The sequence below is a fragment of the Capra hircus genome, chromosome 1 (assembly GCF_001704415.2).
Source record: "Capra hircus breed San Clemente chromosome 1, ASM170441v1, whole genome shotgun sequence".
Lineage (NCBI taxonomy): Eukaryota > Metazoa > Chordata > Mammalia > Artiodactyla > Bovidae > Capra > Capra hircus.
The window spans coordinates 24,818,539-24,840,263 of NC_030808.1; the positions used below are offsets into that span (position 1 = coordinate 24,818,539).

The following is a 21,725-nucleotide window of genomic DNA, read 5'->3' on the forward strand; positions in this document are numbered from 1 at the left end:
GGATTATGACAAGGATCATCAAAAATTACTCTTTATCAGTTCAGACACAGATCTATCAGTTTAGGTTCTTTTTTATTTTTTCCTTATAGAGGTCACAAAAATTCTGTAAAGAAAATTGATAATTTGAACAAAATGTACAAAGTAAAGATGCTACATGCTCAAGACTGATACAGCATATATTGAAAACAGTTCACATGAGAAATCTATTGACAATAATCAAATGCATCCATCATAATTGATTCAATCATCAAAATCCAAAAATGAAAAAAACCTCTCCATGTCTTATTGATCTATTTCTCATTTTCACAACTGGCAGCTCCTTAAGTTCATTTTCCTCCCTCCCCTCTTTCTTCTTTAATAATTTAAAAAGTTGTATTTGCCATAGAGATTCTTCATGAAATTCATTATGAATTTTTTTCAAAACCAAGAAAAAGATTTCTGATAAAATGACTTTTCTTTCCATACTATAACCACTACTACCAAGAGTATGTGCATTTTTTATTTGGCACATTATGAAGAAAAGATTTCAGTTATTCAAGATGCATTATGGAAATGTACAAAATGGTACATAGTTTTTTTTTTTCTTTACCAAATCAGAAAACATCCAGAATTAAATTCAAGACTTGTTAGTAAAATAAGCATAACTCAATGACAGATGGTTATCAAAATGCTAAGAGGAAGTTAGAGCTAGTGTTTAACCATTTTGTCTATTTTTGTGACTTAGAGAAAATAATTACTGGCTTCTACATCGTGGTGTATATTATGACTATTCTATATAATCACATGTAAAATGAACATTTAGAAATGTAAATAATATTTCATATTAATGTGGCTTTATGGCTTTACAAATATTTTAACATATTTCTTTGGTATTTCTGAAATTAAAAATAACTTGGTTGCTTCATCACTCAATTTAATAGCTATTTTTCAGGGATTAGTTAGAATTTATATTTAATTATTAAACACTGAAATAAATGCTACAGAACATGGGGTGATGAATGTAGATCACAATTTTCAAGCATATTATAATTTATAACTGCAATGCTATGCCCTCTAACTAAATATAAAAAACATTTAAATAATGTTTTCATTATTTAAAGCATTTTTAAAAGCATCACTCAATGCCAGAAGCCCCTCGAAACAAGTATAAATAAGTAGAAAGAGTTGCACAAAGCTGTAGGCCAGATTTTCTCCCTGATGTATTCAACCTAGATGTATTCACATCAAGGTTTGATGTTTGACCAGTTTTTCTGTTAGGAGCAGTCTCTTCTAGATAATAAATACTGATAGAACAGCTATAAAACTTATAAAATGCCATTATAGGGGTCCCATAAATGTAAAACTGCCAATAGAGTTTGGGGATTTATACCTAGTTTTCGTCCCTTCACAGAGGCAAACATGCTCAAAGCCATTATAATCACCCTTCAGAATCAGATAATATCCTGACAGCTCAGTTTCCCTGACAAAGCAGTCCCAGGCAGGATCCAGGAGGCCCAGGTGTGCTGTGTCGTGCCAGTATTTAATGCAGTCTACTATCAGATAGATGCTAGTGAGAGAAAATATTCTGAATAAAGTACAGATAATAGCATGGACAGCCACTCATTGCAAAATTACTTGTGTTCATCATGCTGTGAGCTTTGTATTAAATTTTTTCTGTCAAGTGGCAGGAATCATGGGGAGAAGTGCCTCAGAAAACCCTCCTTGTAACCTTGGATAAGGATCTAAATATTAGGATTTCATATGATAATGGCGAATGATGCCCTTTTTGAAAAACTGCTGACTGGTAATGAAAGTTCTAATCAGATTGTGGTTGGAGGGGACCAGGAGGTGGCGACGGTGCCTGTGATTCCCTTCTTCCCCCACATGCCTATAGTAAATTTAGCAAACTTGACAAGATGGGTGAGCCTGAGAGCATTTATCTTACATGAATTTCCAACAAAGCCCTTGAGGTTGTTTTATAAAACGAGAAGGTGGCGGTTTATAAATGCCGGGCCACCTGAGGCACTTTCATTACAGGTTTTCTCTAGACAACATCGGAGAAGGCAATGGCACCCCACTCCAGTACTCTTGCCTGGAAAATCCCATGGAAGGAGGAGCCTGGTAAGGCTGCATTCCACGGGGTCGCTAGGAGTCGGACACGACTGAGCGACTTCACTTTCACTTTTCACTTTCATGCATTGGAGAAGGAAATGGCAACCCACTCCAGTGTTCTTGCCTGGAGAATCCCAGGGACAGGGGAGCCTGGTGGGCTGCCGTCTATGGGGTTGCACAGAGTCGGACACGACTGAAGCGACTTAGCAGCAGCAGCAGCAGCAGCAGCTAGACAACATCACAATGTTTGTGATATTTGCCTGTGCTCCCTCCAGAATACAAACCTCGCCTCTTCAGGGACAGTGGAGACAGTATGTGAAGGCATCAAGGAAGATGATTCCATTTGCCTTTTGGTGCACAAACTGTGAGTAACACCACTATAGTTAGACTTTATATTCAAATGAGTTTATTGTCTTCTATTTGAATGTAAAATTCTCCAAGGAAAAAAGAAAGTGAGGACACTGTGGAAGAGTTATCGGTGATGAAGATTAATCCCAAGCCATTACTTCAACTACAGTAATATCTACTTGTTTAAACTACATAATAACTTTTTAAAAATATTAAAAGTATTATCCTTTGTTAACTTCCTAACTAACCCAGTTACTAGAAAACTGCAGAGACCTGAGATGCCTGACAAGATATGGAAGTTGATCATTCCTCTAAGTAATATGAGGCTTAGTGTTAATGAATTTTTAATGTAATTTCTAATGTCAGTGGATGCATGTTCACGTCAGAGAGAGCCAGGGTAAAGAGGCGAGATTCAGAGATGTTTTCATCCATTTCAATGGACTTACCATCTGTGTAAGCTTCTCTGCGCAGATGTCCTGGCTGGTGCTTTTGTTTCTTGGCTGGTCTGGCCTTCTGTGCTACAGCAGCGCTCATGTTGCTGTCTGTAGAAACAGGACTTGTGGGTCTAGGGCACTGGGGTGCATGAAAGTGGCGGCGGCCTGAGAAAAAAATCAGAGCCAAACTCAACAATAAAGTTTAACAGCAGTAATCAAAATAAAACATTAAAACTAGAAATATTCCTATTAAAATAAAACCTTATATAAATGATTTTAGTAAACAATGCTGAATTGCTTCAGTCATGTCTGACTCTGTGCAGCCCTATGGACTACAGCCCGCCAAGCTCCTCTGTCCATGGAATTTTCCAACCAAGAATACTGGAGTGGGTTGCCGTGCCCTCTTCCAAGGGATCTTCCTCAGTGGCTCAGAAGGTAAAGAATCTGTCTGCAGTGAAGGAGACACAGGAGATGTGGGTTCAATTCCTGGGTTAGGAAGATTCTTGCCTGAAAAATCCCATGGACAAAGGAGCCTGGCAGGCTATAGTCCATGGGTCGCAAAGAGTCGGACACGACTGAGCGACTAAACATCCTAGTATTTAAAAAAAAATAAAAAATTAAAAAAAATAAAAATAAAAAAAATAAATAAAAATAAACATCCTAGTAAACAATAGGATTTTTGTAATGCTGCTTGAGCTATCCACTGGAAAAAATACCCTAAAAGTATTTTCATAGTCTTTTTTTTTTAAACTTTGGTACTTTTATTCTGCTAAAGTTCTTGATACTTAGGCATTAAAGAAAAACATTGTAACTATTTTTGCAGCTACCATCACTAAATTGTTATTGTTAAACAAAACTATTAATTAAATTTTAACATAATATATCCAATGTCTGTTTCTTTCTCAAAAGGAATAGCCAGAGCCCTTAAGAAATTCATGTTCTAAGAATAAACAGTACAAAACATGTCCCTTATTTTCATTAAATATGTTTGTGCTCTTTTCTGAAGACAGACTCTTAAATTTGAGTACATTCTCAGGTATTTTTTCTTACTTTGGCCTAAAATTTAGCTAGCTCACATACTTAGACTGGCCAAAACTACTCACACCCCTGTTCTCTTAAGAGATATTTATTTGCTGCTTCTGGATATTTGAAGTGACCCCTCCAGAGACTTTTATGTTTTTTGGTGCTGGTGTAAGTAGTTTTTCATTATTTTGATCTTGGAGGGACAATATTCACAGGTGATAAATGAACCTGATACTCAGACATGGAACACTGCTGTGCTCTCAAATTCTCTGGCTTTCTTACAGAGACATAGTACAACAAAACAAAATATTTAGTCCATAATGGCAATGGACATCGACTGGCCCTATGCCTTGATCTTTGTTATTTTGGTCTCTTGAAATTCCAGAGATTCAAATGCAGAACTTCCTGTTGTACCACAAGAAAGTTCAGAGGGACCAAGACAATAAGTGTTCTGGCTATAAACAGTAGCAGTCACAGAAAGTAAAATCAACACATTTACAGGTGATAACTGAAGCATTAAATAATAGATATTAATGTGGCCTAGTGAGAAACAATGTGATTGGATTATTCATTCATATTACCTTCAAGCTATATGATAAGCAGCACCCTTTCAGGAGAAGAACATTTTAATAGGCAGACTCCAATGCATGTTTTGTTCATTATAATCATGAGCTATATGAAAGTCAGAAGAGCTACTAAATTACAATACAGTGAAATATTAAACCAAACTCTCTTTAGCTATGATGGAGACTATTACAATTAAAGTTACATATCCATGAAAAGAGAGAATTAGGGCTGAGACTGAACCCATTTCTCATTCTATTGTGTAAGGCCATCTACTGCTCATAGACCCTGAGGCATGAAGTCGTTTACAGATGAATTTTCAAAATTATTTCTATGTCTCATTGATTCAATGAACTGAAAAACACCCTTAATGCAATATGAAAGCAATAGTTTGAGATGCTTAATTTCACGTACTTATTTTTTTACAGATTAAAAAATAAGGAGAAACAAAAGCTATATAGAGAGTCAGATGTTATTTATTAGGAACCATAGATTGGTTTGCATATTATTTTACTATATGCAGCAGCTCCTGGGGGAAAAAAATGAAAATTAGTTTAATATCTTCCAGTGTAGGCCTGGCTAAAATAAGTATGCATTCTACAATAATAGTTTGAGAGATATTAGATATATTTTTTTCCTACAACATATTCTTGATTAATAACATACAGAAAAAAAGCTTTATGAAGGGAGTTAAATTTTCTTTGAACATATTCTACAATGATAAGAAATAATGACCAATTCAACATCTAAAGAGACCATGGAAAATTCTCTTGGAACATGGAAAATAACTGCAACAATGTGATAGTTACTAAGCTAAGAAAAAAAAAAAACAATAAGATAACAACTATTGATCTGCTGTGATAATCTTTACTCAGAAATGTCTCTCTTTCTTATTGATCCCATTATTTTTATTCTATTTGTATATTTTTAGTTATCAGAAATATCATATATATTGATCATGTATATGAATATATATATTCCATTTTACAGAAATTAAAATCATGTGAAAAATATATACTTAAAATTTTTTTCTTTCTCATACTATTTACTTTCTAAACAAAGATGGGAGTAGGAAATAAGTATAAGAGAATTAAAACATAAGAATGGATATATAGTAATTAAAAACAGGCTACTGGCAATAAAAGGGGAAATAGAAAAAATATATAAGCATTTAGATTAACTTGCTCTCCAAATTATTAGATTAACAATGTTTAGTTTAAGCATAGAGCATAGTTATGCTTACAAAAGTATATATATTATAAATATCTTTCTATTTTCTCAATTAAATTAGTATTCTAATTGAGAGGTATGAAAAGAATGGGGGTTAAGGAGAAATAGCCCACTTTCCAACAGTTGAGTGTCCACCCAGACATTTATCTATTTCTCCTAGACAATTTCTAATTAAATGGGATGAGTGAACTACCTCAATTAATTTTATTTTGGTGACTTTTATGTAACACAATCTCAATGTAATTGATCACAGGCATTCCAAAAGAAGCTGCACTTATATTTGCTAAGACTATCTTAAAAATGAAGACTTTTCAGGTAGCTTCACTCACATTACATATGATTTATTAAATAAAATAGAAGATTTAAAAAGTCTTGTTAAGAAAAAGGGACAAGGCATGATACATCATAATCTTGGTCCCTGGTCTCCTTCCTGTGCTGTGCTTAGTGCCTCAGTCCTGTTGGACTCTGTGCGACCCCACTGATTGTAGCCCACCAGGCTCCTCTGTCCCTGGGGGCTGTCCAGGCAAGAATATTGGAGTGGGTTGCCATGCCCTTCTGCAGAGGATCTTCCCAACCCAGGGATCGAACCCAGGTCTCCCTCATTGCAGGTGGATTCTTTATTGTCTGAGTCACCTAGGAAACTTGGCAGTCAAAAACCAGGGTGGTGACAGTTGTATTTCATATAGGACACGAGATTATGGAGATAATCAGCAACTGACAAATACATATAGAATTTCCTTTTTCTTCTCCTCCAGCTTGGTGAGAAGTGGACGACTTACCAGCAGCATCCTGCATTTGGCGCCGGGCCACTTTCAGACCAGCATACTCCGCTGCTGCTGCGACCGCCTGGGCAAAATCAGCATCAGTGAAAAAAGAGCCATCAGAAGAACTAACGCTGGAGCGTCCGCTGGAAATGTTGTCCTCCTCTGAGGCAGAGCCCCAACCATTGATCATGGACCCAGTGACAGAGCTCTCCAGATCCCCGACACTGGAGGCAGGGGTCTGCTCCAGCCCACGTAACAAAAGCCTCCTGGTCTGCATCTTGGCTACTTCCATGTCGGCTTCGTCTTCTTCCTCTTCTGGCGCATCCGTATCCATGTCTGAGACAAGGGGTCCTGAAATGTAGCCGTAGGTGTGGGGTGGGGAAATCGGCCTTGGAGGTGGAGGAGGGCTCACCGGCTGCCGTCTGTAGGAAAATGAATAAACAGGCATGGCTTAGCTCATTACTTAGGACACGAAAGTGTAAACTAACCAAGAAATTCACACAGTGGTAGTTTAGTCGCTAAGTCTCGTCCCACTCTTGCAACCCTATGGACTGTAGCTGCCAGGCTCTTCTGTCCATAGGATTTTCCAGGCAAGAATACTGGAGTGAGTTGCCATTAAATTCACAAGTACACCCTTTAGATTTTTGCTTCCATGGAGCTCATTTGTTCAGGAAAAACAACGGGAAATCAGGGCATGCTTAAATTTTTGAGTTGTAAGAAATTTATCTCAATACCAGAGGTACTTTTAAGAAAGCTGGGCTACCTTTTGATTCAAGCTTAATAGAAATAGACTCATCTATGGATAAGCCTCCTTATGTTTTATCTTTTGGGTTGTTGTTGTTCAGTCTCCAAGTCACATCCGACTCTTCATCACCCCATGGACTGCAGCACACCAGGCCTCCCTGTTCAGTTATGCTCAGTTAAAAAGGGGTGAAAAAAGTGGTAAGCAATACCTATTTTGAAATTGACACCTATGTATTTGTCCTAAGGCATATGGAATATTGGGGCTTCCCAGATGGTGCATTTGGTAAAGAACCCACTGGCTGGCTCAATGCAGGAGACACAAGAGACACAGGCTCGATCCCTGGTTCAGGAAGATCCCCTAGAGGAGGAAATGGCAACCCACTCTAGTATTCTTGCCTAGAAAATCCCATGGACAGAGGAACCTGATAGGTTACAGTCCGTGAGGTTGCAAAGAGTCAGATATGACTGAGCATGCACACATGCTCTATACGGAATATTACTGACAGCTTATGACCAAAGACAGAGACATTAGTTCTGAAACAGGCTGCTCCATAAACGTATAAACGTGTTCCCTTCCCTTTCCTTCATGGTCTCTCCTACCACTGCAAGCAAATGGACACATTCATTTTGACTACAGAGAGTAGAATTTTATAGGATTAAAATATTATGCCTTGAACATATGATACAATTTCCTTCAGATTTTATTCTATTAAAGAAATAGCCAAGAGTAATTTTTCTCCAAACTGCTCACTTATAAATATTATTAGCTATTTTCAAGTATATGACTTTTACCATTATTCCTCCTATCTGTTTAACAAAATGTTTACAGGTATTTTTCTTGCTGCTCTGGATTTAAGTTCACAGAGTTAACAATAACTGGTTTCAGCCTTCTCTCCACAGATCTAGAGAACCTCAGTTAAAAGCAGTCTTTCTTCTCCCCTCTTGCACCATCCAACACAGTGAACAGAAGATGACTAAGAAGGCAGAGAGTACTTAGACATTCGTGGAAAGCAAGGTTTGTGGAAAGAAGTTATTCCTAAACGGGAAGAATGCCAAGAGATTTCCTAATTGGGGAAGTGCCTGAAAAACAGGGAACATATATAGTGATTCCTACCTGGAGGACCACCTGGTGATGTGCTCAACAGTTTCAGTCAGTGCTCTTGTTGCTGTTCAGTTGCTAAGTCATGTCTGACTCTTTGCAACCCTATGGACTATAGCATGCCAGGCTCCTCATCTTCCACTATCTCCTGGAGTTTGCACAAATTCATGTCCATTCAGTTGGTGATGCTATCTAAGCAAGGTTACAAAGAGCTGTCTAAATGAAGTTGCATGCTAAGTTGCTTCAGTCATGTACAACTGTTTGCAACGCTATGGACTATAACCCTCCAGGCTCCTCTGTCTCTGGGATTCTCCAGGCGAGAATACTGGAATGGGTTCCTATGCCCTCCTCTAAGCAAGGTTAAAAAGGTAATATAAGGGGAATCTCTTTTCGAAAGGTCATGACAACACTTCATCAAATTCTGAGCTCCTGAGAATAAAGAGGATAGAGTCACATGTACCCCAGTGTTCACTGCAGCACTGTTTACAATAGCCAGGATGTGGAAGCAACCAAAAGGTCCGCTGACAGATGAATGGATAAAGAAGATATGGTAAATATATATACTGCAATATTCCTCAGGCATAAAAGTGAATGAAGTTGGAACATTTGCAGAGATGTGGATGGATCTAGAGTCTGTCATACAGAGTCAAGTAAGTCAGAAAGATAAAAATATTATATATTAATGCATATACACGAAATCTAGAAAAATGGTACAGTAGAATTATTTGCAGGGTAGGGATAGAGATGCATATGTAGAGAACAAACGTGGATGCAGTGGGGTAAGGGGAGAGTGGCGTGAATTGGGAGAATAGCATAGATACATTTATACTACCAGGTGTAAAAAGCTAATGGGAAGCTGCTGTATACAGGGACCTCAGCTTGGTGCTCTGTCATGCCCAAGAGGGGTGCATTGGGGGTGAAGGAGGGAGTCTCAAGCAGGAGCGGATATATGTATACATATGGCTGCAGTCCATGGGATCGCTAAGAGTAGGACACGACTGAGCGACTTCACTTTCACTTTTCACTTGCATGCATTGGAGAAGGAAATGGCACCCTACTCCAGTGTTCTTGCCTGGAGAATCCCAGGGACGGGGGAGCCAGTTGGGCTGCCGTCCACGGGGTCGCACAGAGTCAGACACGACTGAAGCGACTTAGCAGCAGCAGCAGCAGCGTGGCTGATTCACTTTATTGTACTACAGAAACTAACAGAACATTGTACAGTAATTATACTCCAATAATGTTTTAAAAAACAAAACAATGACAAAAAAAGAAAAACAAGCCTGCCACTCTAAGCACTAGTGCTAGAGGGTAGATGAGATTAGGGTTTAGTGAGACTAGCAGAGACAGAGTGTGAATGCCACTGACTGGTGGTCTACCTGAAGATGTGGCCAAATTGTTCAAGGACTACACACGTCTACAGATGTTGTCCAGGATAGAGTGATTCATCAGTGGAAGCTGGTGCCAGCCCCCTTGCCTCACCATCCTTATGATGCTCACAGAGCAAGATGAGACAGAACAGACGTTAGGGCTGACCAAGAAGAAGACTGGATCCTCGTCCACTTTACTCTTTTTATGTACCCTCATCCTTGCCTTAGCACTTAGGCGAATTGACTGGGAAGAGCAAGAAAGGAAGTGATTAAAAATGGAACACACTACTTACTCCTTGTCACCATGGCTACAGACACGTTCAGTCTGCAAAAAAATCTGGACGTGTATGACTATAGTTTTAAAATTAATAAGACCGAGTAATAAATTAAAAGAAAGCATACAAACAAACCCATATAGTTTCTGCTCAAGATCTAATCTGCAGACCTGCTACAGAGAGGAAAAGGGAAATTCAATATAGCACAGTGCTTAGGGTGGCATGATAGTTGTTTGGAGAAAAAAGTTTGGTGCTGTTTATTCCAATGAATTGAGACACTTCAAAAACATGTTTTATTAACACAAATAGAAAGCATTAAAAATGAAGGATTACTAAAAAAGACTATAATTAACTAATTGGTTGAGCACCTACTTTGCAGCTAAGTATTATACAATGTTAGCTTATTTAATTCTCACAACAGCATTCCAGGGTATTTATTTTATTATTGTTTTAACAGATGAAGATATTGAAATTCAGAGGAATTAAAGACCTTGCCAATGTTCCCATGACTAGTATGTATAAAATTTAGAATTTAATCTCACATTCCATTTCCAAGGTGATGGCCTTTCCTCTAGGTACAGTGTTATTATACATATATATTCACATACACAGGCTTCCCAGGTGGTGTGAGGGGTAAAGAACCCACCCACCTGCCAATGCAGGAGATGTAAGAGATGGGGGTTCAATCTCTGGGTCAGGAAGATCCCCTGGAGGAGGGCACTACAACCCACTCCAGTATTCTTGCCTGGAGAGTCCCATGCATAGGAGGATTACAAAGAGTTGGACACGACTGACGTGACACAGTACACATACACACATGCACATATACACAGATGTATGTACATATGTAACATATTGATATATATATATACACAGTTCTTTAGTAAAATATATTATTTTTTTCATCTTTTGGGTGGTTTCTAATGCATATCTGTGTGTGGTACTAGAAGAAATATGAACAATGTACCAAAGCTGAAGTTATTTAAGAGATTAAAATGGATAATTGCTTCAATATGGAATATGTTATACACACAGGAGGAAAACCTTTGTTTAATTTGGATTGCAATAAAATACCATACTTAAAAGTCAATTTACAGCCTTTGTCAGCCAGCACATCCAAAATACCACAAGAAACTTCTTTTTTTATTTACATGTAAGACTTTTTAGCACAAAAGGAGCTATTTTGACCATCAATGAAGGGATGTAGGACAGCCAACTTCACAATGAAAAGATGTCAGCATTGTTGTATGAGGATAAGTCACATTATATGAAGCCAAAACATCTTCATGTTAAATGAGGACTGGCTTTTAACTCCCAACACCCTGGGCAAATGCTGGGGAAAGACATAAAATTTTATTCAAACCATCTGTAAATAAGGCAAGCCCAGGGAACGTGTGATAAACATGTACAGTTTGAAATATGTAATATATTCTATTTGAAAACAAAAAGCTATTTCAAGATGCTGTACTCAAGTGGGACTTGCCACAAATAAGCCTCAACTCTCCTCAATTTCTCCCCCTACGGGGTTTCAATGTCTTCTGAAATAATGTATAAGTATATGGCTGCGAATCACAATACTCTAGGCTCCTGCAAAAATTATGCCTTCATAAACATGTTCAAGAGATAGAAGAGAATAATTCCATTAATTTATGAAAGCAGGTATCTATATAGTTTACCATAAACCATTTGCCAGGCAAAAGATGAAAGGGATAAAATACATACCTTCGATTTTTTGCTAAAACTGGTATAGCGTTAATATTTTGTATGATTAACCATTCCCCATTTTTAACAGACAAGATATTTAATTTTCCTTGACTTGTTTTCCTTTCAACTATATCATACTCATCTATACTAATAAGATATCAGTGAATTTCCTATTCCACACATGAAATTTACTTTCAAAAGATTTTTTTTTACTAAATAGTAACTACAATAAATGCAATAGTATCAGATACTTTTGAAAACAATATATGCAAATACATTTAATTATATTATTTTCATAGTTAGTCTGAAAAGAGAGATGAAAGATTACTATTATGTTAGTCACTAGTTTATCTAGTTTTAGACAAAAATGGAATACCTTAGAAGCTCATTAGAATGTCAAAATTGTAATATCCACAATAATGCTAGTATGAAATACTTATCTAAATATTGCAGTTATAATGGTTTTAGCTCAGTAATTTCTTATTCATGTACATTACACTATTTGTAATATCCATAATCAATAAACATAAAAGCAAAATATGTATTCATTCTTTAAACATTTATTCTGTATCAACTATGAAGAAACTTCTAGGTTCAAGACCAAAGGAATCACAAGAAACAAGACCTTAGGTAATGGTTTACAGTTTGCACTTTAAGACATAGAAAGATTCAGTTTTAAGGCACTCACATTTAATAAACTAACTATGCCATCAGGCCATGGCAGACTGTATTTTACAAAGATGTTCATAACAGTATCTTCTATCCACAATGGTCTTCTGGGATGAGAATTAGCTCTCCACTTCGTCAAGAGTGGGAGTTTAGTTCTATGTCCTGAATCTGGGTGGATCCCACAACTGCTCTGACCATAGCACATGGCAGAAGTCAGACTGTGCCAGTTCTGAATGTAGCTCTTAGCTGGCCTGGCAACTTCTTCTCCCTGACTTATAAGTAGGCTGCTGCTATAAAAGGAGTGCCACTCCCCTGAGATCCCTGTGCTATGAGAAGCCGGGGCTATGGCGGAGAGACCCTGGAGGAGGAGACTGCATGTGGAGAGAGAGGCCATGGAACCCTGAGATGGCAGACATATGAGGGAAGAATCTAACTTGGAAGTAGATTTCGCAGCCCCAAAGACCAGAAGAGGCCATGTGGGTTGGTGATGAATTACCCAGTTGAATCCTTTCATAATTTCTGACTAGTGGAATGGCAAGTGAAAGAAAATGGTTTTAGGTGATGACATTTTAGTGTTGTTCATAGGCAGCACTAGAAACAGGGCTCAGGCAGTATGCTAGAAAGTCAGTTAAATAAAATAGACATAATCCTTGACTAAAGGGACTTATAGTCTAGTGGAGGCAACAAACAGTTAATTAAACATGCAATGATAATGCAGTTTTCTCCAAGCTCCAGGATAGAAGATATCTAGGGCACTGTGGGAACATATAGAATTGGCTCCAACTTACAGATGGAGCATCAGGGAAAGATTGTATGTAGAGTATCTTCCATTTAATCTTGGATGGAAAGGATACACAAGTATTAGCTCCACAAAAGAGAGGGGATAATGGTGTCTCAAGAAGATGAGACGGCCAATGGAAAGACCTCAACATAGCTGAGAGTGCTGGTTGTCCCAGCACTTTACTCTTTGGAAATCTGGAGTAAAGGCAACAGCCACAGTGAGGAGGGGAGTGAAAATGGCTAAGCCTGGGGAGGCATGCAGGGGTCAGATCACAAAGAGCCTTGATTGCTCCATTAAGGAATTTTGCCTTTATTCGAAGGGAAATGAGAGGTCACGGAGAGATTTTAAGCAGTGGAGCGACTTGATCAGTGTTGCATTTTAGGAAAATGCCTCGGCACAGTCTGCAGCAAGACGATTAGGATGAAGAGAGGGCAGGGCTAAAGGCAACAAGACCACTTATGGACAATTACCGGAATACAGACAAGAGAAAATGGCTGGAGGAAGTGGGAAAGTGCCTTTATGGCTGGAGATACATGCATTGCTCTGTGTGATCATCACGTAGTAAAAGTCTGCAGGAACAGGTACTTGGCTATAAGGGTCTGATTCTTTGGAATGAAGTTTATAGAGAAATAACCATATATCTTTAATGAATGTATCATTAGTGGAGTGACAAGAAACAGAAGTCATCTACTAAATGGGTAGGTTTCCGAATAGGCTAAGGGTTTGAGAAGAGGCTTGACTCAAAGACTTCACTAGAGATGGGACTTATAGCATCATGTATACTATCAAAAAACTAGACATGACTCATATGTCTAATATTAAGGAATTTTAAAAATAAATAACAGTACACATTTGTTTAAGGTGAATATCTAAATAGTCATTGGCATGGAAAAATTCACTCTTCAGTGAAAACTACTTTATAAGATTATATTGGCAAATATATCATCACATCACAAATTCAAAGCAATGTGAGATTATACAGAGATAAAGGTCAGAAAAGATCTTTACTGAGGACTTAGCTGTGACAATTTCTGACTACAGAGATCATTGGTACTTTTGTATTTTCACTGTATCTGTATTTTCAAAAATTTCTAGGGTAAACATGTAGGATACACCTTCAGCATAGAAGAACAGTAATAGTTTTTTGTTTAATGGGCTTTCACCTACTTCTTTTTCAAAAATATTTTCAGGCAAATTAAACATTTTATTATTTATTTTATTTTTTGCCATGCTATTTAATGGGCTTTCATCTACTTCTTATTAGTGCCTAGGGTTATTTCCAGCAGCAATCCTGGAGATACGATTCTTAATATCTTCCTAGACTGAAAGTCATACCTTTTAAAACAGGCTAAATGTAGTCAAAGAGGATTTTTGGTACAGATACCCAGTGCATTTCCTAAGTATACATGTTCACCTTGAATTCACTCCCCTAAAACAGTAGTGAGTAAGTCAATTTCACATTCTTCTCTAGTAAAAGATTCCGCTTATCAGATTTTTACTGAAGAAAGATTTGTGGAACATGATGACGGGAGCAGGACATAAGTATTGCTCTCAAAGAGCTTTGGATTTAAACAGGGAAAGAGACACAAATTGCCAGCATTAATGCAACATGAAAACGTGATTACTGTGGTAACAGAGTGGTGAACAGACCATTACGAAGAGTAAAGAACAAGATGAGTAAATTTTTGCCAGGCAACAAGAAGAAAGTTGCAGAGGTGGTACATCTAAACAGAGCTTGGAAAGATGAGAAATGCTGGCCAGGCCATCAAGAGAAACAGCATGTACCAAGACACCTGTGCTCAGTGAGGACACTAAGGATTTTGGTGACAGTCATGGAAGCAAGAGCAGCCTGACCCCCACCGCTAGCTCCAGTACTACCTTCTGTGGGCTGGTTCCTGGCATTGCTGACAAGCTGCTGGTGAGCTCAAGGTAAATTCAGGGAATTTCAAACAGACTAATCAGAAAAGTGGATGTGTGGAAGTGTTGGGGGGAAGAGGTAAGTAAAGGAAAAAGGACTATAAAAGGTATTAAAACAGGGCTAAATAGTAAGACATGACTCTGAATGTGCAGTAACATTACTAGACTGGTGGGTAAAGAAAAACAATGTGGAGAGTGGACAGAGAAGGTGAGCTAAGTGGTGATCAATGCAGGGATACAATCGTATTTAAAGGGACCAAGACTGAGGGCCTGCCTGAGGGGCTCTAAGAAAGGAAACATAGGAACAAAATCAAGAGTATTTTGGAGTTAGAAATGAAGGGACTTGGTGAATAATTTAATTGGGGAAATGGTAGTAAGATAATGGAAAAAAACTAAGAGAAGGCTTTATATTGATGATTCAGTGGTTACTTTCTGAAGCCTGATGGAAGTAAATGGTATAAGCCAGCATTCAGAGGACTGAGGTGTGAATCAGAATTAGGAAAGTAAAAGTGATCAAAGAATCCTACAGAGTAGGAGAGACAAAGAGCAGCATAAAAAGGGGGAGGCTATGGGAAGTTTAAAAAGTAATAGGGTTAACTGTAAGGAGAAAGGATTGAATCAAGAGGAAAAGGCTGAAAAGGCAAGATAGATGAGCCGATTTTTGATTGTGATCAAGAAAGGTGAAGAGGTTGACCTAAGGAAAACAAAAGAAGTGCTTTCCAGGAAGAAGATACTGGGTATCATTTGTAACACAGAGGAGGATGCTGAGGAAATAGGTAATTTGAAAGAATGAGAAAAGAATGTTGAGATATTTCAGAGCTAACAGCTTCTATTAGCATCTCATTTTCTCTGAATAAGAGTGGCAGCAGAGATGGTTGTGACCTTAATAGGGAAAAGAGATGTCTTATTTGTTCTCAATCTTCCTGAAGTTCCATGGGTTAATAACATTAAATTTAAATGTCTGGCAATCCGACTTCCCCCTTGTCATGCAGAAGAAAATTTAACTACTTCCCTCATTTTACAGAGTATATGAGTTAAATTTGGTAATAACCTCTTACTGATAGAATAGTTCAAAGCACTGCAAATTCTGTTTTGATCTACAGAATTCAAGCAGCATAAACCAGAATCTGTTATTCATTCAAGAATATTGAGGGGAGATCTTCTGAGGCAAATAATATACTCAGTTTCAAATGAAATTAGGGATAGAGAAAATAATATATATATATATATAATCTGTCAAGGACAATAAAATACTACAAATAAAATCATCAACAATGAGAGAAGTGCTGATACGATGCAGTAATAGCTTTTATGTGGTAGAAGTGACAAGTTAAGGATTTGTGCATAACAAACATGCTGGTTGGCAATGCTGAATACATAGGTTAAAAAGTCTAAGACACACACACAAAGCTGATTTTTGATCATGATCAAGAAACATAAAGAGGTTGACCTTTTCAAAAGAACAAAGAAGAGTTTGCCAGGAGGAAGATACTGGGTACCATTTGTAACACAGAGGAGGACGGTGAGGAAACAGGTAATTTAAAAAGTAATTTGAAACATACTATTAGTAGCTTAGACAAAAGGACTGTAAGCTAACATCTCAACCAAAGTAACGATACCTGAAGTCAACACAAAATGAATATACCAAATCCATCCTGCAACATTACAGCTTTTAAAGAACAGATCACTCTGCAGTCTGAATATGAAAAGACAGGAGAAAAGCCTCTCCTTCACAGACTAAAGACATGGCATGGCCACGCATAAAAAAACTAAAAGACAAAACCACCCGTCGTCAAGAAGATGTTTTAAGATTAAAAAAAAAAAGATTAGCAACCCATATATTTACTACATGGTCTCCATGTGTTTATGAATGCAATTATCCTAAGTGGGTGAGAATTAAGGCACATTATTTTACGGTTGCAAGTTCACTGGGATCAATTAATCTAATGTTCTGATCAAGACTATTACTTGATATGCTAATTACCAGGGAGGGCTTCCTGTGTGATGATACTAGAAAAAAAGCCCACGTGACCTGAAAAGTACTTCGGGTAAGAGCATTCTGTAAATGCCACTTAGGAGTGGAAACGAGCCAATCTGTTAGTGAAGAAGCCGAATGACCCCCATACCTCCTGTCAGGCTGGTGCTGCCCATGGCCCACCTCCTCGGGACAATCCTGTAGCATGGGCTGGAGCTCTTCCTGCGGAGAGGGCGTGAGAGTGGCGGTGGACTGATGGCTGTAAGACACGGCAGCCGGAGAAGAGGCGGCTCCCCGCACAGGGGGAGTGGGACCTCGTTCATCTTCCTCCTCTTCTAGTTCACCTTGTTGCAGATACATCCGTGCAGGGGGCACGGGGCATGGCATTTCCTGGTCATAGCTAGAACAAATCATAGGGACACTTAGACTCACTTCAGGTTGTTCCAATGAACTATATGTAGAGTGAGCGAAATATTAGTGTTGAATTGCTTTCAGGCCACCTTCAGAAGGTCTTGTTGGGACTCCCCTCATGGTCCAGTGGTTAAGAACTCACCTGCCAATGTAGGGGACACGGGTTCAATCCCTGGTCTGGGAGGATCCCACATGCTGGTGGGCAATTGAGCTCGTGTACCACAACTACTGAGCCTGTGTGCTGGAGCTACTGAAGCCCCTCACCCAGAGTCTATGCTCCTCAACAAGAGCAGTCACCACAATGAGAAGCCCACGTACCCCAACTAGGGGGCGGGCCCTGCTCCCTACAAAGAGAGAAAGGCCACACACAGCACCAAAGACCCAGTGCAGCCATGAATAAATAAATAAGAATTTCCAAAAAATCAGAGGAGGTATTGTTTTTTAAAAAAATAGCTCACTGTCATAAAGATGTGTGCATTGCTATAGATAACAAAGTTTTCTCCATGGGATTACAATTCAGTTGGCTCATTATAGGCTCTGAGAAGTCATGCAATAAACAAATCTAACAAAGTTTAATTTAGTAAACCCCAAATGTGTTTGATCTCTTCAGTCCCTCCAACTCAACATGATCTCTAAAGGACTATTCAGGATGGTCTTGAAAATAATCCAAAGACAATACGATAAACTCTGAGAAAAATTACTCTTGAAAATCCCCTCTGGAGGGAGATACATTGGAGATCAACTTATTAGCCCAATACAATCCACTTTTCCTCTAAAATCATAATAGATCACTATTTCTTTGGTTGAGCACAAAATATAGTAGAGTTGGCTTGCATTTAGGATGGTGAATGAAAAACACAATAAATAAAATAATCAACAAACTATAAAACGCCCCCTTTCCTCCACAGTTAGAGCTATGTGGACGCTCTCAATGAATCTGGTGAACATTTGCTCCTTTCCCTTTTACTCAGGGTACACAGTTACTAATTAGAATGGCAGTAACTTGGTACATTATATAAATCATGTTCATGTTACCCTTCTATCTTATTTATTCTCTACCTTGTTTACCAGAACTCAGGAAAGTTGATACTCATATGACATGATGTCTTTGCATCTTTACATCTTCTTTTAATGAACAAATCCCACTATCTGTGAGCTTCCTCCTGTGTTTCCTATGTCTCTTGTACTCATTTTGACATTCCTCTCTTCTACCTTAAACTGTTCCCCAGTTCATTTCTACTCTACTTCTTTTTTTAATTTAATTTTTAAAATAAATTTATTTTAATTGGAGGTTAAGTACAATATTGTATTTACAATATTTACAATATTGCATTGGTTTTGCCATACATCAACATGAATCTGCCACAGGTAAAGAAAAACACCAATACAGGCTACTCTACTTCTAAAAATCTCTAGAATCTATTCCTCACATTGCTTTTTATTATACTGAGCACCACTCTCCGGTTAGTCACCTGTTTTAGGGTAATAAGAGGCTCTTTAGTTGCCTACAGAATAAAATATGAGGACCTAAACAACACAGGCAAGTATCTGTATAATCTGGCAAGAATACTGGAGTTGCTTGCCATTTTCTGCTCCTGGGACTGTCCTGACCCAGGGATCAAATCCAGGTCTCCTGCACTAGTAGGCAGATTGTTTACCGACTGAGCGACCAGGGAAGCCCTTATGATGGTGAGTTCCCTGGTAAAAACGACCCCCAGGTGTACGTTTTTAGGGCTGTCTGGGGTTCCCAAGGGCAAGAAGGCTATAATGTCCCTCAGTGGAGAAAACATGTGAATTAGATAAGCTTTGCTCAGGAATGACTTACAGTGCTGTTGGCTGGGAATTCAATGTTAATGAATCAACAATATATATTAAATAAGGTGTCTTTAAACAAAAACACATATAACAGAAGGTTATGTATGGATCTCCATTTCCATCTCCAGGGATCTTTCTTACCCAGGGGTTGAACCCAGGTCTCCTGCACTGCAGGCAGATTACCATCTGAGCCACCAGGGAAGTTCTATGCATGGCTGCTGCTGCTGCTGCTGCTAAGTCGCTTCAGTCGTGTCCGACTCTGTGTGACCCCACAGACGGCAGCCCACCAGGCTCCCCCGTCCCTGGGATTCTCCAGGCAAGAACACTGGAGTGGGTTGCCACTTCCTTCTCCAACGCATTAAAGTGAAAAGTGAAAGGCAAGTCGCTCAGTCGTGCCCGACTCTTAGCGACCCCATGGACTGCAGCCTACCAGGCTCCTTCGTCCCTGGGATTTTCCAGGCAAGAGCACTGGAGTGGGGTGCCATTGCCTTCTCCGTCTATGTATGGATAGACTGACAAAAATGTAACCAGAGGTTACAGGAACCTACCCTTGCATTTTTCTGGGGATCAATGGTTCAGTATTTGCTAATTCAGTGATTAGAAAATAAAAGTAAAGAGACTTTGTTTCCTGTCATAGTTGGAACTCTAAAACTGTTTTTTGTTTTGTTTTTGTGGAGGATGAAAGAACAATGTCTTCATTTCAATCGCAGTCTTTAGAAAGACTATTTCTGGGCCGATTCTGCATTTTCTGAGCTAATTCTCTATATCAAAGGCGTTCTCTTCCATTGATCACCCGAGTGAAGCTGCTGTTTTTGTTTTGTTGGGTGGTACCACATCTAGTTCTACAGACCCTGGCGTGAGGAAGAAACATGCTAACTCTCTAATTGCTGTCATGTGGGTTCTTTACACTAGTTAAATCTGTGTGAGAAACAATTCAGCAAAGTTTAAACTTCTACAGTTTTCAGCAGAATGTGATAATATCTGACAGCAAACAGTTTTCAGGATGCTGGAGCTGTGGTATAAATCCATACACTTTATATATGAAAATTCAGAGATATACAACAGAAGTTTTGATATTTGAAAAATACAAAATCAAATATAGTGATATATGTGATCTCATATATAGTCATGATCATGTATGTTAATTACATGTATATAATTTAAAATACTTATAAATAAATATGTAAACTGTGTGTGTATATGTGAATGGGGGTGTGTGTATGTGTATGTATGTATTCATGACTCATGATTCTGAGTTCCAAAAGAAGCTTCTAAGATATGAATTACTTTTGTTATTGCAAAACTGGAAGGTTTCTAAGTCGTGCTGACCCATCAATATTGTTTTATTCAGAGACAAATGTCCATGGACCCTAAGAATCAGTCTCCCGGGATGATTTAGTTTAGTAATTACTTAATATTGGTTTAGGGAATCCTATTGCTCCACCTACATTGGTCCTAAAATCCCTCTTACCTTTCATCTACAGAGATGCTGTACTCTTCACTGTTGCTATGAGGAGGAGGATGTGCTGGGGGAGGGGGCAGTAGGTCTGCCCAGTTCATGCCACCTTGCTTTGGTACTTTGGGTGTCCGTGCCCCTTTCTTGTGCCCTTGACTCCCTTGGAAAGAAATAAAAGGCAACTTTTATTTCTGAATTTTAAAGCTTTTCTATTATCCACAGATTAATAATCCATATACTATTAATAATTCACAGATTATGTTCTGTAAATATGATTTTATAATTTATATACAGGGGTAAACAAACTTTTCTTCTTAAATTTTAAACGGAACTTTGTACAAAAGAAAATGCAGAATACTGACAAGTTTAAGTGCAAAATAAATAGTGAAAGAGCAATAAAACCATAAATGAATTTTTATAAGTCATATCATTAATAGTGATCTTCTTACAGCAATTAATTGCATTATGGATTATCATCTAAAACAAATGAGCTGTAGACATACTTTCTGAAGTGCCTTTCTATTATTTAATTGCTGGAACCTAAAATACAATATGATACAGATACGATCTATTACATTTCCACTGTTGCATTAAATTACTGAGTATATATAATTTGTACTTGTCCACTGAAACGTTTTAGGCACAATGAAATTACTAGTTTTGTCAGAAAGACAGGTGCAGATGAAAATAATTGCTGGAAGAACTAATATATCTAACAACAAAAGAAGCAGAAAAATGGTTTTTAAAAAGGAGCCGAAGTGTTTTTAGCCACTGTTTCTATAAAATTATGGCTTAGAGTGAAATAATGTTGCTTGAACATTCTTAGAAGTTTAAAATAGCTCAATTATTCAAGTTGCCCAACATTCTGGTATTAGATTTGGTATATTCTTTAAACATAGATAGCTGTACATTTTGGTATATTCATTTTAAAATAATGTTAGGTCAAAAGATATTTGGAGATAAAATGGTCATTCTCCTCCTTCTCCAATAGGATATATTCTACATTATTATGTAGATTATAGACAATAAGTCTATAATTATTTTTCTGATATGATCCC

At 38.1% G+C, this 21,725-nt stretch overlaps 1 protein-coding gene across 7 annotated transcripts in view; it reads right to left on the minus strand.

Moving 5' to 3' along the window:
- Positions 1-21,725, minus strand: part of ROBO1 (roundabout guidance receptor 1) — a 1,116,119-nt gene that overhangs the window by 14,328 nt on the left and 1,080,066 nt on the right. For all 7 annotated transcript variants that reach the window (XM_005674780.3, XM_005674785.3, XM_005674783.3 and 4 more), the window contains 4 exons: positions 20,683-20,827; positions 17,137-17,385; positions 6,470-6,876; positions 2,886-3,038 (listed from right to left, as the gene is read on the minus strand). In XM_005674780.3, the coding sequence (XP_005674837.1) occupies positions 2,886-3,038; positions 6,470-6,876; positions 17,137-17,385; positions 20,683-20,827 (954 nt within the window). The remainder of the gene's footprint in view (positions 1-2,885; positions 3,039-6,469; positions 6,877-17,136; positions 17,386-20,682; positions 20,828-21,725) is intronic.